This window comes from Aphis gossypii, chromosome 1 (assembly GCF_020184175.1).
Source record: "Aphis gossypii isolate Hap1 chromosome 1, ASM2018417v2, whole genome shotgun sequence".
Lineage (NCBI taxonomy): Eukaryota > Metazoa > Arthropoda > Insecta > Hemiptera > Aphididae > Aphis > Aphis gossypii.
Window position 1 is genome coordinate 3153802 of NC_065530.1, and position 27718 is coordinate 3181519.

General features: G+C 26.9%; 3 protein-coding genes and 1 long non-coding RNA gene across 11 annotated transcripts; all 4 read left to right on the forward strand.

The window, feature by feature from the left end:
- Positions 1-281: 281 nt before the first annotated feature.
- LOC126549286 (uncharacterized) lies at positions 282-3367 on the forward strand. Of its 8 annotated transcripts, none has more exons than XM_050198003.1 (3): positions 282-705; positions 835-1974; positions 2104-3367. In XM_050198003.1, the coding sequence occupies exons 1-3, from the start codon at positions 424-426 to the stop codon at positions 3184-3186; spliced, it is 2505 nt and encodes an 834-aa protein (XP_050053960.1). In that variant the 5' UTR covers positions 282-423; the 3' UTR covers positions 3187-3367. The 8 variants fall into 8 exon arrangements, with proteins under 8 accessions (XP_050053960.1, XP_050053963.1, XP_050053959.1 ...); XM_050198006.1 differs by having other exon boundaries at positions 2527-3367; XM_050198002.1 differs by having other exon boundaries at positions 835-1551; positions 1681-3367.
- A 2681-nt stretch (positions 3368-6048) lies between these two features.
- LOC114123197 (modular serine protease-like) lies at positions 6049-27288 on the forward strand. The gene is made up of 20 exons (XM_027986091.2): positions 6049-6403; positions 8519-8579; positions 10666-10788; positions 10875-11039; positions 11801-11917; positions 11973-12167; positions 13648-13853; positions 13956-14171; positions 14770-14937; positions 15005-15138; positions 15226-15393; positions 15752-15908; positions 16365-16542; positions 24476-24681; positions 24783-24998; positions 25517-25684; positions 25752-25885; positions 25993-26160; positions 26332-26488; positions 26727-27288. The coding sequence occupies exons 1-20, from the start codon at positions 6358-6360 to the stop codon at positions 26951-26953; spliced, it is 3210 nt and encodes a 1069-aa protein (XP_027841892.2). The 5' UTR covers positions 6049-6357; the 3' UTR covers positions 26954-27288.
- Positions 16546-19318, forward strand: LOC126549097 (uncharacterized). The gene is made up of 2 exons (XM_050197528.1): positions 16546-17461; positions 19166-19318. Exon 1 carries the CDS (start codon positions 16716-16718, stop codon positions 17262-17264), a length of 549 nt encoding a protein of 182 aa, XP_050053485.1. The 5' UTR covers positions 16546-16715; the 3' UTR covers positions 17265-17461; positions 19166-19318.
- On the forward strand, positions 20676-23284 carry LOC114123196 (uncharacterized). The gene is made up of 4 exons (XR_003592333.2): positions 20676-21355; positions 21978-22042; positions 23053-23175; positions 23262-23284. It is a non-coding gene; the product is annotated as an uncharacterized LOC114123196 (long non-coding RNA).
- Positions 27289-27718: the final 430 nt, after the last annotated feature.

The following is a 27718-nucleotide window of genomic DNA, read 5'->3' on the forward strand; positions in this document are numbered from 1 at the left end:
CGTTGCATAGCTTTTCATAAAATATTTTAACAGCTAAAAAATATATTTATATATATATTAAAATAGCTCACTAAAAATAACAGCAGATTTACAAATTATTATTAACTAGTGAAAAAGTGCAAGAATTTGAAACATAGATAACATATTAATATATTATATATAATGTCTTTGGAAATAAATTGACCGTCTAATAAATTTTTAATTATGTTATAACGAATATTTTTAGTTGTCATAGATACATTCGTTTGAATATTATTTATTTGTTTATTCGATCACAAATTTTGTATTAGTTATATACTTTCATTTCGTGAAAACAATCAATTTATTGTACTTACATATTTACGTATTATTTGCATTATATTATATATATTTAATATTAATATAATAATAGTCTAACCAAATACAAATAAAAACGTTTGGAAAATGGATGATAATTTAAAAATGTACTCAGAACAGCCGACTGTGTCTACTGTGGAAATTAAGATTGAGAAGCCAAACGTCGAAGAGTCAAACGTCGAAAAGCCCAAACAAAGAAGTGATGTATCTCCGGATGACACACGCGAACTCGTGTTATCCGGTCTAACTGACGAGTTACTAGTGGCGGCCAATCGGAGGTCATTAAATTTGCCTCCCGTTTCATTATTCTCGAGCGACGACGAATTGTTGTCAAGTTTTAGTGACAGAAGTACTACGGAATCATCTCAAGTAAGCGAACCAAAAAGTTATACATCTGTATTAAAAAAATTGTTGGAGTTCAAGGAAATTTCGATGGAAATTAGAAATCCCAGCTCGAAGATCGGAAAGCACCTACCACCAATACCTTTATGTCTGCAGGAAGGTGCACCTATCCGCGAGATTGAAGCTGTTATATCGCCCACAGAGACTGCCAGCGATGAAAATAATATTGAAAAAATAAACATGCCATCGATTACGGATGAATTAACAAACGTGCAAGGACAAAAGTCTTTATGTGACTATACACGTGAACTCGTGTTATCCAGTCTTACTGACGAGTTACTAGTGGCGGCCAATCGGAGGTCATTAAATTTGCCTCCCGTTTCATTATTCTCGAGCGACGACGAATTGTTGTCAAGTTTTAGTGACAGAAGTACTACGGAATCATCTCAAGTAAGCGAACCAAAAAGTTATACATCTGTATTAAAAAAATTGTTGGAGTTCGAGGAAATTTCGATGGAAATTAGAAATCCCAGCTCGAAGACCGGAATGAATCTACCACCAATACCTTTATGTCTGCAGGAAGATGTACCTATACGCGAGACTGAAGCTGTTACGTCGCCCACAGTGACTGACAGCGATGAAAATAATATTGAAAAAATAAACATGCCATCCGTTTCGGGTGAATTAAAAAACGTCCAAGAACAAAAGTCTTTATGTGACTACACACGCGAACTCGTGTTATCCAGTCTTACTGACGAGTTACTAGTGGCAGACAATCGGAGGTCATTAAATTTGCCTCCCGCTTCATTATTCTCGAGCGACGACGAATTGTTGTCAAGTTTTAGTGACAAAAGTACTACGGAATCTTCTGAAGTAAGCAAACCAAAGAGTAACACATCTGTATTAGAAAAATTGTCGGAGTTCGAGGAAATTTCGATAGAAATTAGAAATCCCAGCTCGAAGACCGGAATGAATCTACCACCAATACCTTTATGTCTGCAGGAAGATGTACCTATACGCGAGACTGAAGCTGTTACGTCGCCCACAGTGACTGACAGCGATGAAAATAATATTGAAAAAATAAACATGCCATCCGTTTCGGGTGAATTAAAAAACGTCCAAGGACAAAAGTCTTTATGTGACTACACACGCGAACTCGTGTTATCCAGTCTTACTGACGAGTTACTAGTGGCGGCCAATCGGAGGTCATTAAATTTGCCTCCCGTTTCATTATTCTCGAGCGACGACGAATTGTTGTCAAGTTTTAGTGACAGAAGTACTACGGAATCATCTCAAGTAAGCGAACCAAAAAGTTATACATCTGTATTAAAAAAATTGTTGGAGTTCGAGGAAATTTCGATGGAAATTAGAAATCCCAGCTCGAAGACCGGAATGAATCTACCACCAATACCTTTATGTCTGCAGGAAGATGTACCTATACGCGAGACTGAAGCTGTTACGTCGCCCACAGTGACTGACAGCGATGAAAATAATATTGAAAAAATAAACATGCCATCCGTTTCGGGTGAATTAAAAAACGTCCAAGAACAAAAGTCTTTATGTGACTACACACGCGAACTCGTGTTATCCAGTCTTACTGACGAGTTACTAGTGGCAGACAATCGGAGGTCATTAAATTTGCCTCCCGCTTCATTATTCTCGAGCGACGACGAATTGTTGTCAAGTTTTAGTGACAAAAGTACTACGGAATCTTCTGAAGTAAGCAAACCAAAGAGTAACACATCTGTATTAGAAAAATTGTCGGAGTTCGAGGAAATTTCGATGGAAATTAGAAATCCCATCTCGAAGACCGGAATGAATCTACCACCAATACCTTTATGTCTGCAGGAAGATGTACCTATACGCGAGACTGAAGCTGTTACGTCGCCCACAGTGACTGACAGCGATGAAAATAATATTGAAAAAATAAACATGCCATCCGTTTCGGGTGAATTAAAAAACGTCCAAGGACAAAAGTCTTTATGTGACTACACACGCGAACTCGTGTTATCCAGTCTTACTGACGAGTTACTAGTGGCGGCCAATCGGAGGTCATTAAATTTGCCTCCCGTTTCATTATTCTCTAGCGACGACGAAGTGTTGTCAAGTTTTAGTAACAGAAGTACTACGGAATCATCTGAAGTAAGCGAACCAAAGAATAATACATCTGTATTAGAACAATTGTTGGAGTTCGAGGAAATTTCGATGGAAATTAGAAATCCCAGCTCGAAGACCGGAAAAAACATACCACCAATACCTTTATGTTTGCAGGAAGGTGTACCTATACGCGAGACTGAAGCTGTTATGTCACCCATAGAGACTGGTAGCGATGAAAATAATATTGAAACGATTATATGCAATGACATCAATGATCGTGTGGGGAGTGACGTTGTCGAGCTGGAGAAATCCACTACTCGACAACTCCGACCTAAACGCCGTTTTTTGTATGCACTGGGGAGGGGGTTAATGAAAGTTGGCAGATGTTTATGCTGCTGGCGGTGTAAATAATTTAGCTTTGGACACAGTAATGTTTGTTAATTTTTTTCTATTTTGTTTTGTAATACATTTTTATTTTTAATGTTTGTTAATTTTTTTACTATTTTGTTTTGTAATACATTTTTATTTTTAATGTTTGTTAATTTTTTTACTATTTTGTTTTGTAATCCATTGTTATGATAGGTATCGTCATTTATTTATCGAGTTATATTGTGTTCATAAAAAATATAGTTAATTTGTTATGTGTTGTTATGTAAAAAAAAATAAAATATATTTGTTTAAAAATCACTGGTTTATTCAATTGACTAATAGGTATAATAATATAAGATAAAATAATTAAAACGAGATGATTCTTATTTTATTCTTTAGTAGTTTATGTGTATTTAATTAAAATGCATATCCACGAAAACAAGTTATAATCGATGCTTTTGATTATTATTTTAGTGTACTGTTCTACCTATAAGGGAAATTATAATCACAACTCTCAAGTAAATATTATAATTAATTATATTAACTTGAGACAAAAATAACAATAACAATTCTTATTATTACATTGCAATGGTGTGAATACACTTTTATACTTTTATAGTATTTATTTCTTACTATTATAATATACATAAATATAATAATATATACCGTACGCAGATCGCAAACGATATTCGAACGAAGATTTATATTAGCACCGCCCATCGCACACGGATAAAGCAGTCTAACTTATATGTATATATATAGTAGCAGTGCGGCTGACTACGTGGTGATAGTTAATTGACTATTTTTGACTAAAATTATTAAGTTCAGAGATAAGAAAATTATTTAGGTCTACCGTAGAATTTCTGATTTTGCTGAACACCGATTTAACATAAATATTAAATTTTTCGTTTTACCCTATTTTTCCCCTTGATTATTTTAAAAAGTAGTTATAATGAGAATTATTAATTTTTACTACCTAAAACTGCCAAAAAATTATAGATACAATCTTTTGTCAAAAGCTACCCGGTAAATTGAAGATCGAAGCATTTTTTTTTATTACTTAAAAAAAAAATACACATAATTATAAGACCATTACATTTATCGCTCAGTTCAGAATGTAAAATATAATATAAATGTATTATGTGTATAGATTAATAATTTTTAATAGATTTCATTTAGAGTATACAGGCATACATTAACATTTCCGTTAAGAAAATATTAACTATAAAAACCTAACAAGATTTTTTAAAAGCTAAGAGGTATGGGAGAGTGACTGTCCCTTTTACGCTGTCCATCTTGAAGACGTGCCCAATTTATAGCTTTTTATGAAGTGTCTAACAGAATAAAGACTATAGAAATAAATTGTATCAAATTATAAATCGTTTTATTAAAATATAGGTAGGTACTATGTAACGTGGAACAAAATTAAAACCAAGAAATAAGTAGGTATAGTGGGTATTGATTATTGTCATGGCTATAGATACTTCATATTGGGCAGTAATGATAGGTATTTTAAATTTATCGGTTTATATTATAATATGTTGGTTACAGTAAGCGAAGTTCAATTGTTAGCCTCTACAAATACAATATAATACATACATCACCTTATAATTATTTCTTCAACAATTATTAATGTAGACTAACGTGTAGATAGTCTTAGCTCAGAATCGTTTTTCATCATATACACAGAAGTTATCAGTGGTTTGAGGTGGGTTACCTCCACTTAGATCATATCTATTAGTGATGAACGTTATTTCGTTATTCGGCCGACTACGGAAGCTGCGGTGGTAGTTTGCCGTGTACCTACCGTAAAAGCCCAATGACGAGTGGCGTAACCTGCCGGTTTAGGTATCACCGACTCTCAACCACCCACACGAAAACAACCCGCCAACTGAGATTAACATACTGAACGGCGGAAGGAAAAGCCGATGACGTCGAAACCGTCGATGTTCACATCATTTATACGACCTCTTCGATACGAAGGACCTTCCTTCAATTCGAACGCTCCGAGTTCATTGCACATGGTGGTCGGTGATCGTTTATTCATACCTAACGATTGTACCGCAAGTAGAACTCACCCCTGTGCGCAATTCAGGGACGCTATCTGTTCCGGATGTCTCCAGTCGTTAAACGGAACCACTGGATTATCCAAGACCGTTCGCCCGACTGTGGTTTCTTTAGATTTCATTGTGCGTCAAGTTGAACGAAATCCATTATAATATAATGATTTACTTAAAAACGAGTCCTACTCGAAACCTAATAGAGTGGTGATCATTTTCTTACTTTTTTAAAAAAAATTTTCTTAAATGATGATAAAAAATTATTTACTGGGTCGAAATTCTTGATCACATAATTTAAAATTTTTCCTTAAATCTGTATAGATTATAGGTTACAATTTATTACGATGTTCAACTTACAGTACATACTAATTTATTGATTATTAGTTCACAGTGGAATAGAAAAATCACGATTTTTTCTACAGTAATTTGAAGTTCAAGTTTAAACAAAATAATATACTTGAATCAATTTACTTACTAATAGTATAATAAATGAAAACAATAAACAACATAATATCGTAACTAATGCTGTATAAATTGCTTATAATTTTTCTGTATATAAGTATACACGCAAACCTATATAATCAGAATAACCGGTTTTATATATACATATTAATATAGGTACCCATGAACCGTGACCTAGGTCGAAATATGATATTAGCTGCTGGACGTAGCAGTAGTGCTGTACAATCAATTTTAAAACAAGTTTGCTTACTCATTTAATTTTCATTACCAATCTACGTAGTCTGTCCTTTGGTCAATCATACGGATGTAGCTGATAGTGTACAGGTGGTACATTATATTATCAATAACAAAAAATAACCTTAATAATTTTGCAATACTCGTTTAGGAGATCTAGCATTATGACGTGTTGTGTAGTTGTAAATATGGTATTATAATCGTACATATTGCAGTACGTCATGTTATTTAAATATCGTTTAAAAATAATGTACTTTTCTGATAAAGTTCAATATTAATTCATTCTCTACAGATATTTCTCAGTGTTTATCATACAAATTAGTACATTGCAGTAAGATAATACGCTTCATCTAACATGTTTGTTAATTTTTTGTGAAATATTGTTTAGTGACGTTCATTTGATTTATCTAAGACCTATATTGTACATTTTCGCTTCAATATTGATTCATCATTGACCATGAAGGTGACATATTCTTGGTTAATATATTCATGTATAATTTTTGGTACGTAATATCTATGTTAATTTTGTTTACAATATAGTAATAAATGATGGAGAAACATGTTATCATAATAATATATAAAATAAATTAGCTAATAGTTTAATTTTAATGGTTAGTTATTTGAAAAAGAAATATTCAGGTACCTACATAATACATTTATCCATCTATATTGAAGAATTTTTAAATATTAATATAAAAATACAATTTTTTTCGAAAATTATAATGTATTCTATAGTATTATACTATAGTTGAGTAAAATTTAATGGAAATAAGAATTTTGAAAACTTATAAAAATAATATACTGATACTGTATCCTATATTATTCTAGTATTGATTTTAATTATATTCGTATTATTATTTAATATGTTATCAAATTAAGATAAGTTTTTAATTTTACTTTGGCTTAACTGCTATAATTTACAATAACACGACAAAGATATACGCGTGCTGTATGCCTTGTATATTTGTAAAACAATACATCATTATATAATTATCATTTAAAATTAGTTCTTATTGGTTACTTTTTGAATATTTGTACGTTTTTTTTTTTAGAAGTGTCATAAACAAGATTAAAATAATATGGGTATAAAATTATAACATTTCTACAAAAAAATACGTATAAATATTCAAAAAGTAACCAATAAGAACTAATTTTAAATGTTTTTATCATTTTTTTTAAATAGGTAATAAAAAAAATGTAGGTATTATTTACTAAAATTAACGTGGTTTTTATTCAGTCAATTTTGAATTTAGAACCATAATTGATACATCAAAATTGCTTTAAAAAATAGACCTATCCGAATATGGTGTTCAAAATAGGTGTTGTTATTAAATAAAAAGTTTTTACTGATGTGCAGACCAAAATTTCAAAAAATTTTGAAATGTATCGAAAAATGTGTATTTATACATAACCAATTTGTGAAAAAAAAATCGATTTATTCTAAAAAAATACGGCTGAGAAATTCAGTGTTCCCTAAATTGATGAACACACTATAAATATAAATATTCTAAGGTGGGTTGTGAGCGATTGCTTAACTAAATGCTTTAAACAATTATTTTAATATATAAAAAAAATAATGAGGATTTGTATGTGTGACAAAAAAATTAGGACTTCCTATTATAGTATAGATTAAATGTTTGTCTGTAATAATGTAGTACTGTCTATTTCAATACTGTACCTTGGTCAGTGACCTGTAATTTATGTAAATAAATAAAATAATAATATATGCGTAAAACGTCTTGTTTTTCTCTAATGTTTTGCTTTTTTTTTCTGATTATTGGTAATTTTTAATTTTGATCTTTTTAAAGTAGGTAAAACTAAAATCATTTTTCTATTCAAAACTACCCTCAAAGTTTAAAATCGAAAAATTTGTTTACTTATCGTGTACATAGGAAGACATAAAACACACACACACATCTTTGTGAAATCAATTAATTTATCGCTTTGCTCAGAATCTTAAACAATATAATAAAAAAAGTATCTATATTTAATAGTTTTAATAACAACTTTCCGAAGGATAAGCTTTTAAATAATTTGTATTTTCAGTATAAATATTTATTAATTATTAATTTTTGTTTTAGCTAATTTTTATTTTTACAATTTTTAAGTTTCATAAACATAATATGTCTATGAACATTTTTGAAAATAAGGTGTTTGTAGTATACAACTTTTTTTCAGAATATCTTGACCAGAGTTCTATTGTGAGTGTATAAAATTATTATGTGGGCCTATTGTCTGCATACGATGTTTCATCACGGGGACAATTCAGCATATTATTTTTTAATTTAAGAAGTAGGTAATATTCACAATCTATATTGTTTGACATATTTATAGATCTAAAATAGTAGAAACTTTTATAATTTGTGAAATGAGAAAAAAATGTGATGACTTAATAAAATATAAGGTGAAGAAAGAAGCCAACCAATGATGACTCTTTCTATTTCAAGTTAATATAATATTACAGTAGTTATTGTAGGTAGGGTTTGGATATTTATTTCTTTTTCAATACGATTAATATTATTTATTTAAAACAAAAGTCTATAATAAGCAGGATTTAAAATAGAAAATTTTGATTTATAATTTTACACCGTTTAACATTAAAAAATTAACCGTTTCAGGAGAAGGCGTTTTTTGTGACAGAAAGCTTGAAAAACGACAAACTGTACCATCTTGCACAGTGTTGGTAACTATAATAATTATTATTATGTTATTATAAGTATCAAAAGTATGGTAGGTCAGCAAAAGGCATGAACTTCAAAAAAATTAATGAGTCCAATATCAAATAATACACAATTTATTTAGTATAATACTATATTACCTTCTGTTAATTATTATACATTCATTACATTCATAGATTATTTAACAACTGATATATTTGTAGCAGCCCATGTATGAGCTACCGTTACGATGTTGGTTTGAGTTGAGGTGTTAAATAAAGCCGCAAAATAATTTCGAAGTGTATTTATTATTGGAAATATTTCAAAGTGGTTAATAATTTAAAATATTTTTAAGTGTTTTTTGAATAAAAAAAATGACAAAGTGTTTAACATTCAAAAAATAGGCTATAGTCCCTAGGACAGTTTTATTACACTGACTAGAGTGAAGGTGCTCGTTCTAACTTTGAGGAATCATATCTGCCTATCTCGGCCCCCCTTTATAATATGTTCGGTGTCCCCCAGTAATATCGACATATCACTGCTAGTCAGTCAAAAGCTTGCCATTGTGTTCTCACGTTCTGCGTCAATCATTAGCTGATGACGTATTTTAGAATTCAGGCGTACCTGTGATGATTCTGTAATTTAATGGTGTCTGAATGACGATTCACCCACGCTCCTCGGCACTTCTGGTGCTCTTAGCATTTCCAAGAAAAGCTACTCCATTGCCGCTGTCTATTATAGGATTACAATTCTCTCGCTATTACGATTGTTAGTAAATTCGTGTGCAGACGTCGTCGAGTCATTCCCAATTACTATATGTGAATTTACCTTTCACCTTTAGGCCTAATGTTTCTGACAATCACTTGGTCATTATTCATCTTAAATATTTGGTATATAAATCTTACGACGCAGTACATACATGTCATATGTGTTATATTTAGTGTATAAGATATCTGAGCACGTAGCATATTTTTCGTGATTTTATCTTGTACTCTGATAGTGATCTATACTTTAATTTTAAATTTATACTATATCTGTCTACTCATTTATATATATATGTATATATTATATATATATATATATAAATAATTATATTATATCTATTCTACATGCAGATATATCAGTACATGTATATGTTTTGTTTCTACTAAATATAGTTGACATACGGATGTCGATGTCGATTAGTTTTTAGATATGAGAAGAACAGGATTAAACTGTAGGTAAATTAAATTTACCTACAGTAAATATAATATATATATATTTTCTTAAATTTTTTACATAGCAACTACTTTAACCTATGGTTGCTATAAACAATCAAAGTCTCGACTGGTAACATTCTCGGTTTCGCACAAATTAACAGAACGACCCCCAGCCATAAGGCATATACATATAAAAATGGATTTAAAACTTCTATAACATTTTGTGTAAAGTTTTCTTCTTAGCTTTTTCATTAGGTAAAAAAAAATTATTAGTTTATACTTTATATTTAAATATATGAATACATCTAATGAAATCGTATAACTTTTGTTGTTTAAATAACCTTTATTGTGTTTTTAATTGGATTATTACTTCTTCTATTGATATTTAAAAATTATTTAATGGCCTATATTATAAATATTTAAAATACGTGCTATCATCTATATTTTTGATTACTTCTAGCTTCTACTTAATAAACTAATCTAACTAATTCTATGGTAGCACATGCTAATTATGTGTTATCGTTTTTCGTGTATTTTGGCATTAAATTATTTTTAATATAATATATTTCACTATATATTTAAGGAAAAAGGAAACATAATAGTGCATAATACGATTATATTATATGAATTACTATATTATTTATCTTTTAGAAATAATATTATATCAATTACTTACTTAAATCAAATTTCAGTTTTAGTAAAAAATATCGTGTTTATTTATGATTTGGTACTTAATTAATTTTGTAACTACATCGCTATATTTACTATACTTATACAAAAAATTGATTTAAAAAAATAATTGGTGTAAAATAATGTGTTCATGAGCTAAACATAGCTATCATAATATAGTTAATTGTTATTTTTAAACATTATTTGTTGCATATTTTAGTTTTGAATTTACAATTACAGAAATCCTGATGACGCATTTAACTGTTCAAATGGACAATGTATCGAATCGTCGGCTGTTTGCGACGGTCGTGCGGATTGTTCAGATAGTTCAGACGAGACCAACGATTTATGTGCAAAACAAACGTATGGAATAAATATGACTATACATTTTAGCTATAATGAATAGTTATAATTGCATTTAATATTATATATCGATCTGTATAATATAGATGCCGGAGTTATTCATATCGATGTAATTATGGAGCTTGTGTAGATAAAAGTGCAAAATGCAATGGTAAGAACGATTGTGTTGATGGATCTGACGAAAACTTACCCGAATGTAAACAAAGCTCTATAAGCAGTACTCAAAATTCCAACGGTTCATCTAAATGTCTGTAAGTGGTTTTTAAACATATTTATTTTTATTTATATTTATAAAACATTTACTTCGTCATACTTAATACCTAGCACTGAATATTTATTTGTACACATTATATACATACGTACCTATAATAACAGTAGAACATGTATAATTAATTTTAACAATTATATATACTACCTATATGTATAATGATTAAAGGTTTGAGCATAACATAATATGCTCTTAATTTTATCTATAATACCTTAATTAAAGAAACTTAAGTATATTGTATCAGTGGTTTCCAAACTGTCAGGTGCGAGGTGCCTGGTAAATAATGATGTTTTTAAATCAACAATAATTTGACATACATTTATATTGTATGATTATACTTAGTTCGAGAATTTTTAGAAAGTTACTATATCCAGCCAGCATTTAACCACCATGTTCAAACCATGTTAATATTAATAGTTATTGTTTTTTTTTTCATTAAAATTAAAAACTTTGTAATACTTTAAATAGAAATTTAATAATATAAATATTTATTGATGATTTATGTAGCCATAATAATAAAAATATTTGTTTATTTGATATTGTAAATTTGTTATTTATTTACTCATTAGAGGCGCAATTCAATTTTTTTTTTTAGGGTGACGTAAACTAAAAAAGTTTTAAAACCGCTATTATATATGATAGTACAATATAGAATATGAATATGTATATTATACTATTCTGTATTAAATTTTGATTTTAAAACTTTAAGCATATTTATATTTAAGTTTTTTTATTATTTTGAAGCGAAGACCAGTACAAATGTAAATCTGGCCAATGTATTGATGGAACATCAACTTGCGATGGATCTCGAGATTGTAAGGATGGGTCTGATGAAACTTTAGCATTATGTAAAATAATTCAGTGAGTTGGTTTAAATACAATAAATATTATATTCTATTAAATATTTAAATTTAAGGTGCCCAAAGTATACATTTCGGTGTAAATATGGGGCCTGTGTCACCAAAGAGAGTAAATGTGATGGCATAAGACAATGTGCTGATGGATCTGATGAAGAAAGATGTGTTGATCGTAATCCAATATCAGAACCAATAACACCAAGACCTGTAACAACTACAACAAAACCAAAACCAACGACACAGTCTAATTCAAAGTATTTTTTTTTTTATTTTAGTCATACGAATAACTTACGTATTATTTATGGGGTATTTAGGAATTTCGCAAAAATGAGAAAATAATGAATTTATTAGTTTCTTATTTTTCTATCACAGATTTTTATACAAACTAAATAACGTGCTCACGCCAAGTAATCTGTAATTAATGAGAATAACAATACTTGACTGAAATAAGCCAACTAGAATAAGTAACTTTCTAACAAAAAAGTTAATAGTGTAATAATGAATATTATTCTTAATAGTATTCAATTGAATAATTTGGAAAATTTCATCTACTTTAAAATCAACACACATAAATACTAAGGTTTAGGTAGCTGGAGATACTTGGCACTCAACTCGTATTCCGCAAAAATCATAGTATTCTATAAATCTATTATGATTATGATTATACATTGTTTTTTTTACGAATAGCCATTGTATCAAAGTTAAATTGAAATCACAGTCCTGTGTAAATAAATGTAATTGAAAACTTTGGCTGTACCTTCTTCCTGTCGTCTTACAATCATTTTTTTATTTTTGAATAGATTTGAAACTGAATGTGACTATACAAGGCATAAAGTATTATGAAGCAAATGGCAAATTTAAATGTAAATAAATATGAAAAGTTCATCATTAAAGTTATTTAAAATTACATGTTGTTATTCAGAGTTAATGTGTCATTTTTTTTTAAACATTTGACTAAATCTTCTTAAGTTACAATTTTTTTTAATTTTTCTTTCGTAATTTTTATTGTAGTAATTTTATTTTAGTTTAAAGCATTTATTCATTTGAATAAGAGGTTACATTTTGTATTTCATCGCCCTTAAGATTATTAATTGAATGCATTATGCATGAAATCATATTGATTAATCATTAATATTGTTTTCTAAACGATTTTCAGTCACATCTGCATCATAAAAATTACACAGATAATAGACAATTTATTTAACACAATTTATGATAGTATACTTTTATTCAAAGTGTTTCTTAGTGTAGAGATTTTTCTGGATATTAATTTTTATTTTTGGAGGTAAGAATGAAATGGTGAAATATCGATGGAACTGAATTTTCCTTTAACGATAATTAATGTGCTTCAGATTTTAATATTGAAAGACTTGATTGGTAAAATGAACATAACAGAATTAACTTTATTTTCTCTTTATAATTGTTTATCCATTTTATCATCAACTCATTGTTAGACGTTTGTGTAGAAGTCTGTGGTTTCTACTAAACACGAAATGTCATAAAGTGGTCTTATTTATCGTAATTGAAAAAATTAACATTAAATCCGTAGTTATCAATTAGTCTATTGATAGCATGGCGTCCTTATACATAGTTATAACTTATAAGCAAAGATCATCGAGAATATTATACTGTATAAGAATTAAGAATTAATAAATTCTGACTATTTATTATTTTATAATATAGAAGACTTACTTAGTTTATATGATGCTAATTATTATTATTTTATAATTTGAGGAATTTATGCATTTTACCAACTGCCGAAGGGGTTATATATTCGTACGAAGGTTCAAATGAAATCTTACCTCACGGGACATTGATTGACTATTATCGCACTGTAATTGAAAACTGTGAAGTTGGATATCATAAGGCTTATCCTAATGGTTTTAGGGTTTGTCAGGGAAACGGAAAATGGATATCAAATTCTGATAAATTATGTTTCAGTAAGTTATGACGTATTGTAATTCGTATGCTATAATTATTACTTATTTATACTATATGTCTGATTTTTGGTTATGTTTGTTCATAATTTTTCATGTTTATAGAAATGTGTCCGCCTCTAATATCTGATAGTTTAAATATTAATTGTACTCTCAATGGAAACTATGCTAATTGTTCAAATCCATCAATATATGGCACAAAAGCAATACCATCTTGTAAGCCAACACATAAAATACCAAATGGACAAGAAGAAACTCCAATTGAATTACTCTGTCAGTCTAATGGAATGTGGAGTAATCAACTATATAAATGCATTCCACGTAATTGTGTTTTTAAATTATATATCACTAATTCATACATATTTTACTAATCTACCGAATTAATTATTATTGTATTCAAGTACTTAATATGTTAGTGCGTATTATAAAAGTTAAAATTTAAGTTCGATCAGGTACAATAATTAGATATACATTTTTAAAAGGATGTGAGTACAATATTTGATTTTTATCAGATCCACGTGCAACATACATAAATCGTATTCACGTAATTTTTTTTTTATATAATTTGTGAGAAAAATTTGTGAGAAATCTAATAGTAAAATCACTTATTATAAGAATTGTAGAAGATACATTTTAGAGAGATCGACATATTGGTTTTACGTTTTATTATTATTTCACTTTGTATTTTAAATAAAACGAATTTTTGTAAATTTAAATTAACATTGAAACAATCTTATAATAACTTGATATAATATACTTTGAAAAATTAACACTTAATGATTGGCTATTTTAATGGATAATTTTATAATAGTGGGTTAAATCCTTTTAAGCTTTATATATTATTTTTCATTATTTATTTGTTGGGTACTATTACATTTTAGATATTACCATTTAAGTGTATATTTAAATATTATTTTAGATTGTGGTAGAGTTTATATTGATAGTAAACCATTGATTGATAATGGTAAGAAAGCACATGTTGGAACAGCACCTTGGAATGTTGCAATATATCAATTAAATAAAGAGAATTTCAAATATGACTTGATATGCGGAGGATCTATAATTACTCCAAATTTAATTGTTTCTGGTATGAACTGTGCAGTATTTATTTAAAACCTATGAAAGAATAATAATTTTTTAAATTATATTTTTAGCGGCTCATTGTTTTTGGCAAAAAGATTCGCTGTCTAAACGAATATCAATTAACGATGGTTTATATAAAATTGCTGTTGGAAAATATAATAGAGATTACACGGTTATTGACAATGACTTTACTCAAATAATGGATGTAAGTATTAGTGCAAAAATAAAATCTTAGAAACCTAATAATAATAGATATTATTTGTTATATATTATAAATTAAACAATTTTACAGGTGGAAACTATTTACCTAAAAGATGGTTATTATGGAGCTAACGGGTTCCATAGTGAAGATATAGCTGTAGTCGTGTTACCAAACAAAATTTCTATTAGTAGTGGTGTTGCACCAGTTTGTATCGATTGGAGTGGTAATTATAATATACCAAATGGAGCTCAAGGAAAGGTTTGTTTATTAGATAATTAAAAATCAAAATTGTGATTAATTTAAATGTTATATATTAATATTCAATCATTGTTCATTTATTTGATAGGTAAATACTTTAAAAGATAGGTAAGGTAGATATACAGTAATGTTCTTGTATCACATAAAAGAATATCTACTAAAAAGAAAATTCTAATAGTTGATTATAAAACCACTCAACATTATTTTTGTATCATATTTGTTCAATTTTAAAAATGATAAAACCTTGATCAGTCAGACTTAATTTAAATAATTAAATTTATTAATATTACTACAATTTACATGATTATATCAAAAGAGAGTAATATAATATATATTAAACTATTTTATATTTTCACAGATTGTTGGTTGGGGAAAAACAGAAAAAGACATATCAAGTCCCATTTTATTGGAGGCAACTTTACCATACATCGATCATAATTCTTGCCGAAGCATGTATACAAATGGTTTTCAAACGTTTGTGACTATTGATAAGTTTTGTGCTGGGTCTGCATTAGGTAATTAAATATTTAATTATTAATATTTGAAATCATTTTTTCGTTTTTTATTTCTTTAAACACTATTCAATTATATACATTATTAGCATATTATCATTAATTATACATATTATCAAATATTTTTATCAATGATGTTATCTATTAAGCATTAGTATTCAGTATATAGAGATCGGATACTAGTCAATTGTCATATCTGGCATTGGGTGAGTCTAGGACTAAAAATCTGAATTATTTTTTAATTCTATTGAAAATAATAATTTTTGTTGTGATTTTTTACATACACAAATAATTATTCTTCACTCAAAAATATTTAATATTATTAGGTATTATTAAATAAAAATTAAGAACAAACTGATAATCATAATATACCATATTACATTTTTGTATTATACTAACCGCTTACGAATGGTCGTATGATTAATTGTTTTCGTTTGAATAAAATATATTTATTTTCAGGACAAGGTGTTCGTGAAGGTGACAGTGGAGCAGGATTAACGTTTTTACGTTCTAATTTTTATTACTTATCTGGAGTAGTGAGTGTCAAAGATCCAAATACAAATAATTCAATAGCAGTTTTCACAGATGTTAAATACCACATTCAATGGATTCGTGAACTCTACAATAAATATAATTTGTATTAAAATGTCAATAATCTAAGCTCAATAGGACTGTACTCAAATAAAAATAATTTATTATATGTGTTATTAAAATCAAAGGGATATCTCGGATCTAGTAGTAGAAAACTATACCTTCCAACAAGTAGAAAACTTCAAATATCTTGGAGTAAACATAAATCAATACAATAACATGCATAATGAAATTAAAATTAGAATATCAGCCGCTAATAAGGGTTATTACGCTTTGGAAAAATTGTTCAAGTCAAAGTTCCTCTCTAGACGATCAAAGGAATGCCTGTACTTAAGTTTCCTACGGCCAGTTCTAACATTTGCATGCGAAACATGGTCGACTACTAAAGGAGATGAGGAAAAAATGGCTTGCTTCGAAAGAAGAGTTCTTAGAAGGATTTATGGACCTATACTAGAAAATGAAGTGTACAGAAGAAGAACCAATAAGGAAGTACAACAAATTTATCAAAAACCTGGTATCAACGCGTACCTTATGAGCAAACGAATTGAGTGGGCAGGCCATGTATGGAGGTCAAATGGTATCCTAAAGAAAGCTCTGGAAAAAAAAATCACTGGAAAAAGACCTAGGGGTCGCCCCAGACAGCGCTGGATAGACAGGATCAAGGAGGATATTGACAAGTGCGCCCAGGGATTGACTTTAGAGGATAGTGTTGACAGAGATAGTTGGAGAAAAGTAGTAGAGGCAGCGAAAGTCCTTCAAGGACAGTAAAAGCTGAAGAAGAAGAAGAAGAAGTTATTAAAATCAATATTTATATGAATAGATTATTACTTTTGATTTATATTGAATGCACTAAAAGAACAAAACTATTGACGAATATGTAATTATTTTGAATTAAAAATTGAAAAAATAAATTGTGCTCTGAAAATTCAAAACATACGCAGACATACAATTTAAAGTACAAAAAAGTAAATATATATTATTTTTTAATATACATTAAAAATATAACTAAATAATTATATAAATTTATTTTAAATATATAAATAATAAAAATATAATTTTAATTTTTGAGCAAATAACATACTTTTTGTAAATGTTTCTGTTTTAAATATTTTAAAATATATGCTTAAAAAGTAAAATATAAGATTTCATTTGCTTTGGTATCCATACACAGTATACTTAAACGTAAAAACTAAAACAAAAATAAAAGTAAATACTTAAAGAGGTTACTGAATGTTAGGCAAATCAAATTATTGTACACACAAATTTAAATTAAAAGATATAATCAAGTTTAGATAGAAAAAGTTAGTTAAAACGAAGCTAATTATAGTCCAAATGATAATTATGATTTAAATGAATCTGGTTAATATATAAACAATTATTTAATATAAAAAAATAAATGATAAGTTAAAATATAAATATTATTATTCAAAATTAAAATTATTTTTAACGTATTCTCAGTTAAATGTCTTCACTGTAGAAGGGACATTTTCCACCTTGATTATTCATTATAATACTCGTCTTTAACAACTTTATTATTTAACAGCTTTTGTAAATTATTCTGTTAGCTATTCCTAAAAATTACGCAATATATAAAATCAATCGATATATTAACACAGGTACCAAATATAATGTTCTGTAAAATAATATAATGGTGAAAGTTTTACCAAAGAAAAACCCAAATAATCCAAAATACAGCAACATTTTTTGCAAAATCACTGGTAGCCATAGCACACATGAGGAAAGATAGTCCATTAGCCATTAATGTGAAGTCAACATATTACAGAGGTACAGCATTTAACGAATTTTCGTGCAACATATAACCTAACCCCCGACTGGCTAATAAACCACAGCAACCAGCGATAAGGGCAAAAAAACTGCTTTTGCTGACGGCTTCTGACCATCTGAACATATAACCATAATCAATTACCAATCATCACTATCCTTAGATAATCTAGTTATTACATAGATATAATTTTAGATGGAAAACTGATAACTAAGTCAATAATTATCATTTATTTCGTATTTTTCCAATTAAACATTGTGAATCGCCATTGTATTTTTACATAAATGATGAGTACAGTGACTAAAAATATTAATATCTCTGGTTTTAATTTATTTTCATTTTAACGTTTTACGACTACATCATTACGATTATTTAAGTTTATTTGATATTAATTTCCGATCGAGTAAATTTATATTATAAGTTATGTATAGAAATGTACAATATAGGTACTTATACGTGGCCATAAAAGCAAGTTTTATTAATAATTAAAATATGTTTTAAGTAGGTATGTTTGTGTTACATAATATACATGAGGCTATATAAAGGGTTAAAAAAATTATAGATATTCTATATTATATTATATTATATTATAGTAGTAAAAGTTATAGGTACGATTATGTGTGCACGCACAATGCACAATGCAGGCAACGAATGTCACTACGTAATATTTCTTAAGTTTATATTTTTTTAAACTTTTCTCATTTTCATAACGCACCCTTGCGTTTAAAACAAAATGTACACTAATCAGTTAAATAAAACTTCAGATATAATTTTCCAAAGAAATCGCCTCACGTTTTAATAATGTATAACAGTACCACAATAACCAGGAAAAACTGTAAAAACTCAAATACCTTTGTAAATAGTAATAGAATATAATGTTTAATAGGTTTAATGTCTCTATCAATTTCTCAAGACGATTTGCCACAATAGTAATCAAAATAAATATTAACAACATTTAATGGATATGAAAGGAACAAAACAAGCGGCGTGAATCAATGCTTCACTAGTTACTAACAAGATAAATTGCTCGTTTAACACGGTTCCGGAGCTACGTTCCTGCTGAGGATAGCGACGTCGAGCAAATTCTTGTAAGAAAAGAAAAAATTGAAGAGGTCTGGTAAGAGTTTAATCAGGTCTGAATTAGAATTGAATGAGCAAAATGACAGCAAGGATATGTGTAATAAAAAAATTGAGTTCGAAGAATCATATTTTAAAGCGATTGCTACAGTCAATAAAAAGTCGATTTCTTATTTGATTATAAGAAAAATAAATGCTGTATACATCAAGAATTTCAATAATTTTGTTTCAAAAATAATATATAATATACAACATATAACCAGATTTGTATCACACTTTGAATTATAAGTTAATACGTTTTGAAATTGATTCAGTAAAAATTTGAGTTTGTGCAATGGTGCCTATTTATTTGTGTACACATAAAGAACAATGCATATGCGAATTTTATTCAGTAATACATTTTAAAAGTAAAATTATTAAAAAAAAAAAAAATTGAAAATGTTGATAAATAGTTCAGAAAGAATTATTTTTTTGAAAATAATAAACTAAAATAAAAAAACTAAAATCGTTTAAGGAGAAACTGTTTATACGAATAAATATCCATTGTAGTAATAATTTGAACTTCAAATGATCATAAAATAATATTAATGTAAACTTATTTAAAGTAATTCATTAACGAAAGAATATAAATGAAGGGAGAATCATAATTTAAGCGAATCTAATTTGCACAGTACTAGTATTAAATAATAAAACTATTAATAATTATCCTTTTATTTTATTAACTTTTATTTCGAAAAAATACAATTGGATTAATTTTTACACTTAGGATTTTGTAATACAGCTTTTTTTTCATTCATAATTATATAGAATAATATTAAATTAAGCTGTTTTCATAATTTACTGTTTATTCAAAGTATTTAAAAATTATAATATGTTTATATATAGTCTTATATATACATATTACATATCTAGGACTATAATATGTTTTTTTTTTGGGGTCTTGACCTCTGACGTAATTTTCCGATGATCACTCATTAATATTTTCTCACGTAAATACCCAATTATTTTTTCGACGATATATTGGTACGGTAACTAATTAGAATAATAATATTATAAAACATATAACAGCTTTATTATATTGGGTGTTTGTAATGATCGAGAATTTGAGAATTGAAATCATTGTGCAGTTGTTTTGAAATGATAATAAAAATCGATTTTAAACATTGTAGAAATGAAATATTATAGTAGCTATTAGCTATAATGTATACCATTATACTTGTATACTATTCAATCTTTATTATAAATAATATATTATAATTTATAAACATAATATATGTTAATAATATTTATATAATATAATAAAATATATAATATAATCTTACAATACAAAATTACTGTGAATTTACTTAAGTACATATTAATTGTACACAATAATATTATATTTTTTTGTATAAATGTATACGCATAATCAGTATAACCAGTTTTATATGACGTATAAATGTTTACCTACCTATTATCTACGTCGAAATACCATTAGCTGCTGGACGTAGCAGTAGCAGGGCTGTATAATCAATTTTAAAACAAGTTTGCTTAGCAATTTAATTTTCATTACCTATCTACGTAGTCTGTCCTTTGGTCACACGGACGTAGCTGAGCATATAGATGGTACATAATATCAATAACGAAAAACAACCTGCAATTTGCATTAATAATTCAGAAGACCTAGCGTAGCATTGTGTTGTGTAGTTGTATTGATGGGATTATAATCGCTTATATTATATTGTGCATAATATTTAGATATCGTTTTAAAAATTTATTTTTCTGATTAAGTATTAAGTACAAAATTAATTCATTCCTCACAGATATTTTTCAGTGTTTATTATACATTATAGTAAGATAATAACTTACATATTTGTTAATTTACTTTAAAATAATGTTTAGTGTTTAGTGACGTTCATTTGATATATCTAATATATTATACATTTTCGCTTCAATACTAATTCATCATTGGCCATGAAGGTGACGTATTCCTGGTTGATATATTCATGCTTCATTTTTGGTAAGTAATAATATTTGTTATTATTCTTTATTGATGGAAAAAAAACTCCATTTACAAAACATCTATATGATGTAAAAAAAAAAAAAAATACAAGTAGTATAAAGATGAAATAAATTAGTAAAGATTGCATTAAAAAATTAGATTTATAGTACAAATGGTATTGAAATTAAATTATTCATAAATATAACAAAAATGTGATTTATAAACATATAGAAAACAACAATTTTATAAAAAATTTTTTTTGATTAGTATTTCCTATGGTCATCACTCATTCACTAATTTTCCTAGACTCTTATTAAAATTGAATATATGATTTATAAAATCTATATTTATAGATCTATGAAAAAAGCTAATAACAATATTATGTGAAATGAGAAAAAATATACTTGAGATCAAATATGTGACGAAGAAAAAAGCAAATCAATGTAGACTTTTTATATTTCAAATGACTATAATATTAGTATTATTAGTTATTGTATAGGGTTTAATTATTTATTTCTTATTCAATACAATTAATAATATTATTTATGTAAAACAAAAATTTATAATAAGCACGATATAAAACAGAAAACTCTGATTTATAATATTACTTCGTTTAACATTAAAAAATTAACCGTTTCAGGAGAAGGCGTTTTTTGTGATAGAAAACTTGAAAAACGTCAAACTGTATCATCTTGCACAGTGTTGGTAACTATAATAATAATAATTATGTTATTTTAAGTATCAAAAATAGGGTAGGTTGGCGGGAAACGTGTACCCCAAAAACATTAACGAGCCCAATATTAAATAATACACAAGCTATGTAATATAACAACTTCGGTAAATTATTATACAATTATACATTCATTCCATTCATACATTATTTAACAACTGATACTGTAATAACTGTATATTATTTCTCTTGATTTTATCTTGTATTCTATAGTGATCTACTTCACTTTTAAATTTATACTATATCTACCTACCTACTTATATATATATATATATAAAAATCTTGGATTTAAAACTCTCTAAGAATTTTGTGTAAAGTTTTGTTCTTAGAATTTTTATTAGGTAAGAAATGCATTAATCTATATTAAATATATGATTATATCTAATGAAAGTTTATAACTATTGTTGTTTACTTAACCTTTATTGTGATTTTAATTGGATTATTTCTTTTACTGCTGATCTTTAAAAATAACTTAATGGTCTATATTATAAATATTTAAAATACATGCTATCATCTATATTTTTGATTACTTCTAGCTTCTATTTAATAAACTAACCTAACTAATTCTATGATAGCACATGCTAATTATGTGTTTATCGTTTTTCGTGTATTTTGGCATTAAATTATTTTTAATATAATATATTTCACTATATATTTAAAAAAAAAGGAAACATAATAGTGCATAATACGATTATATTATATGAATTACTATATTATTTATCTTTCGGAAATAATACAATACCAATTATTTACTTAAATCACACTTTAGTTTTAGTAAAAAATATTGTGTTTATGTATGATTTTGTACATATTTAATTTTGTAACTTTATTGCTATATTGAGTACTTATACAAACAATTGGTTTTTAAAAAATAATTGATGAGAAATAATGTGTTCATGAACTAAACATAGCTATCATAATATAGTTGATTGTTATTTCCAATCATTATTTGTTGCATATTTTAATTTTGAATTTACAATTACAGAAATCCTGATGACGCATTTAACTGTTCAAATGGACAATGTATCGAATCGTCGGCTGTTTGCGACGGTCATGCGGATTGTTCAGATAGTTCAGACGAGACCAACGATTTATGTGCAAAACAAACGTATGGAATAAATATGACTATACATTTTAGCTATAATGATTAGTTATAATTGCATTTAATATTATATTTCTGTCTGTATAATATAGATGTCGAAATTATTCCTATCGATGTAAATATGGAGCTTGTGTAGATAAAAGTGCAAAATGCAATGGTAAAAACGATTGTGTCGATGGATCTGACGAAAACTTACCCGAATGTAAAAAAAACTCTGTAAACAGTACTCAAAGTTCCAATGGTTCGTCTAAATGCCTGTAAGCGGTTTATAAACATATTTATTTTTATTTGTACTGATAAAACGTTTATTTAATTAATTAAATAACTCTCACTTGTAAGTTATTTGTACACCTAATATACTAGTATAAATTATATATTATGTTTGATATTTAATTTTTATTATTATTTATTATAAGTATTATTTTTAAAGCTGTAATGATATTATGCTTTTTATTTTTGTATAATATTTAATATTATATGTTATTAAAATAGAAAATTCAATATGAATAATTAATTTTTAAATATAACTCATAATTAAATTTGAGTTTTTTTTTATTTTAAAGCGAAGACCAGTATAAATGTAAATCTGGTCAATGTATTGACGGAACATCAACTTGTGATGGATCTCGAGATTGTAAAGATGGATCTGATGAAACTTTAGCATTATGTAAAGCAGTTCGGTGAGTTGGTTATAATAAAACAACTTTTATATTATATTAAATATTTTAATTTGAGGTGTCAAAAGTATACGTTCCGGTGTAAATATGGAGCTTGTGTCAGTAAAGAGAGTAAATGCGATGGCGTAAAACAATGTGCTGATGGATCTGATGAAGAAAACTGTGTTGATCGTAATCCAATCTCACAACCGATAACAGTAAAACCTGTGAATAATACAACACAACCTACGACGCAGTCTAATACTAAGTATATATTTTATTTTGTTTTAGTTATACTAAAACATACGCATTATTTATAAAGTATTTGAGAATTTTGCAAATTCAAAGAAAATAACGAATATTTTCAAAAATTTAATTTTTAGTTTATGAACGCCATATATAATTCATAAACTTAATATTGTCATTAAAATGCCTTACTTATTATGATAGATAAAATAAAATATAAATTTGTAGCTTTTGCTACAATAATCTTATTGATTATAGGCACCACACGCGTCACTTTTGATAGCTTTAGTCAACAAATTACCGAATATGGATTCTATACGAATCAATTATACCTGATTATTATTTTTTGAATTTTTATACTTATGATTGATATAATGCTAATTAATTGTATTTTATAACATAAGGAATGTATGTGTTTTACCAATTGCTGAAGGGGTATTATATTCGTACGAAGGTTCAAATGAAATCTTACCTCACGGGACATTGATTGACAATTATCGCACTGTATTTGAGAATTGTGAAGTTGGATATCATAAGGCTTATCCTAATGGTTTTAGGGTTTGTCAGAGTAACGGAAAATGGATATCAAGTTCTGAGAAATTATGTTTCAGTAAGTTATGTATTGTAATTTGTATGTTATAATTATTACTTATTTATGTACTATTTGTCTGATTTTTGGTTATGTTTGTTCATAATTTTTCATGTTTATAGAAATGTGTCCGCCTCTAATATCTGATAGTTTAAATATTAATTGTACTCTCAATGGAAACTATGCTAATTGTTCAAATCCATCAATATATGGCACAAAAGCAACACCATTTTGTAAGCCAACACATAAAATACCAAATGGACAAGAAGAAACTCCAATTGAATTACTTTGTCAGTCTAATGGAATGTGGAATAATCAACTATATAGATGCATTCCACGTAATTGTATTTTTTTATTCTATATTATTAATTTATACACATATATTTTTAAGAGGATTTTGTGAGCGCAATACTTGTTTTATCTCTTAGAAGCACAAGCAATGTAGATTGTAGATAAATCAAATTCAAGTAAAATTATTTATTATAATTTGTGAGAAATCTTTTAAATTTTAATAAAATTTATTGTAGAAGATACATTATCGAGTGTTTGACATATAGGCTTTAAATTTAATTATTATTTTACTTTAATTTGACTTTTAAATAAAAAACGAATTATTTGGAAAAAAATATATATTATTTATTAATAATATTTATATATTATTAAAAAATTATTTAAATTACTCGATATTATATAATTTAAATAATATAATATACTTAATAGCTTTTGTAATAAATGATTTTATAACAGTTGTTTAACATACTCTGAAGCCTTTAACATTATATTTTATTGTTTATTATATAGTTACTATTTGTATTTAGTTAATACATTATAAATTCGTATTAAAATTTTATTTTAGATTGTGGAAGAGTATATAATAATGGCAAACCATTGATCAATAATGGCAAGATAGCACATGTTGGAACAGCTCCTTGGAACGTTGGAATTTACCAATTAAATAAAGAGAATTCCAAATATGACTTGATATGCGGAGGATCTATAATTACTCCAAATTTAATTGTTTCTGGTATGAACTGTGCAGTATTTATTTAAAACCTATGAATGAATAATAATTTTTTTAATTATGTTTTTAGCGGCTCATTGTTTTTGGCAAAAAGATATGTTATCTAAACGAATATCAGTTCTCGATGGTCTATATAAAATTGGTGTTGGGAAATATAATAGAAATTTAACAGTAATTGACAATGAATTCACTCAAATAATGGATGTAAGTTATTATACTTATTAGTGTACAAGTAGAATCTTAGAAACCCATAATAAAAAATATATATTAAAATATAATAAATATTACTATGAATTAAAAATTTTTTTTAGGTAGAAACAATTTATCTTAAAGAAAGTTATTATGGATCTGATGGATTCCATGGTGAAGATATAGCTGTTATCGTATTAAAAAATAAAGTTATAATTAGTATAGGTGCTGCACCAGTTTGTGTTGATTGGAGTGGTAATTATAATATACAAAATGGAGCTCAAGGAAAGGTTTGTATGATAAAAATTACAATTAAGGACTTTATTATCATTTGAAATTATCCATTTATGTGGTACGTTAGGTTATTTAACATTATTAATATGTATTATTTTATAATATTTACTTATTTAGTTACATTGACAGAGAGTAGTATTATACATTATAAAATTATACTTTCACAGATTGTTGGTTGGGGAAAAACGGAAAAAGACACATCAAGTCCTACTTTATTAGAAGCAACTTTACCATACATCGATCACAATTCTTGCCGAAGCATGTATACAAATGGTTTTCAAACATTTGTGACTATTGATAAGTTTTGTGCTGGATCTGCATTAGGTAATAAAATATTTAGTTAATTATATTTGAAACCATTTTTTCATTTTTTTTTCTACAAACACGATTCAATCATATGCATTATTTGCATATTGCTATTATTATAAATATAACTGATTATTTTGTTATCAACGATATGACAATCGAACTTCAGCATTTAATATCTAATAGTTATACTAACTATTCAGGAAATGTCATATGATTGGTTTTTGTGATTTGAATAAAATATCTTTAATTTCAGGACAAGGGGTTCGCGAAGGTGACAGTGGAGCAGGTTTAACATTTTTGCATTCTAATTTGTATTATTTAACTGGAGTAGTGAGTGTCAAGGATCCAAATACAAATAATTCAATAGCAGTTTTTACAGATGTCAGGTATCACATTCAATGGGTTCGTGAATTGTATAACAAATATACTTCTTATGCTAGTGATAATTTATATAAACCCAGTAGTCTGGCATTGCAATAAAAATAATTTATTAAATGTGTTATTAAAATCAATATTTATATAAATATATTTTTACTTATGTTATTTTTAACAATTGTTTCATTGAATTAAATCAAATTAAAGATTTTATTTAATTATCTTAGGTGATAAACATACATTATAAACATAATGTATATTTTTTATAACTTTTTGTTGTATAAATAATTGATTCTTGATTATTTTTATTGTAATTGATTATTAAAATTACTACTTTTATTTTTATTTTTGTACAATTATTTCAATGTTTAAGGGTTAGGTTAAACGTGTTCATTGAATTTAACAATTCTAAAAAAAAAAAAAAAAAATATATATATATGTTTTAAAATACACATTTGAATGAGTTAAATAGTGAGCTTGTTACATTCATATTATGGGATAGTATGTTTCTTTTTTTTCAATAAATAATAACAGTGAAATAATATTTTAACATGATACTATGAATCTTTCAATACAGAAGTGTAACTAAATAATCTATCTTAAATGTTGTTGTGTTACGGAATGTTAATATTCAAAAATTAAACATATTTAAAAATATATATTATCTTGGATAGTTATGCACTAGTATAAAATCTTGTACAAAATCATAGAGATCTCCAACACCAATAATGTTAAGATATTAAAGTATACCGCTACGATTAATATTTTTATTATTTTTATTTTTTCTATTATTAAACTTAAAGTTATGGTTTGATGTTGTCCCACGACGATTTAATATAAAAATAATTAAAAATGTAAAACACAAATCTA

What these genes read in the sequence shown, in the direction of transcription:
- LOC126549286 (XM_050198001.1), top strand. Translation starts at nt 424, where the DNA reads ATGGATGATAATTTAAAAATGTACTCAGAACAGCCGACTGTGTCTACT. An exon ending in GTACTACGGAATCATCTCAA is followed by an intron (nt 706 to 834) that starts GTAAGCGAACCA and finishes TTATGTCTGCAG; the next exon opens with GAAGGTGCACCTATCCGCGA.
- LOC114123197 (XM_027986091.2), top strand. Translation starts at nt 6,358, where the DNA reads ATGAAGGTGACATATTCTTGGTTAATATATTCATGTATAATTTTTG. An exon ending in CAAATGGAGCTCAAGGAAAG is followed by an intron (nt 15,394 to 15,751) that starts GTTTGTTTATTA and finishes ATATTTTCACAG; the next exon opens with ATTGTTGGTTGGGGAAAAAC. An exon ending in CTCTACAATAAATATAATTT is followed by an intron (nt 16,543 to 24,475) that starts GTATTAAAATGT and finishes TTATAACATAAG; the next exon opens with GAATGTATGTGTTTTACCAA.
- LOC126549097 (XM_050197528.1), top strand. Translation starts at nt 16,716, where the DNA reads ATGCATAATGAAATTAAAATTAGAATATCAGCCGCTAATAAGGGTTAT.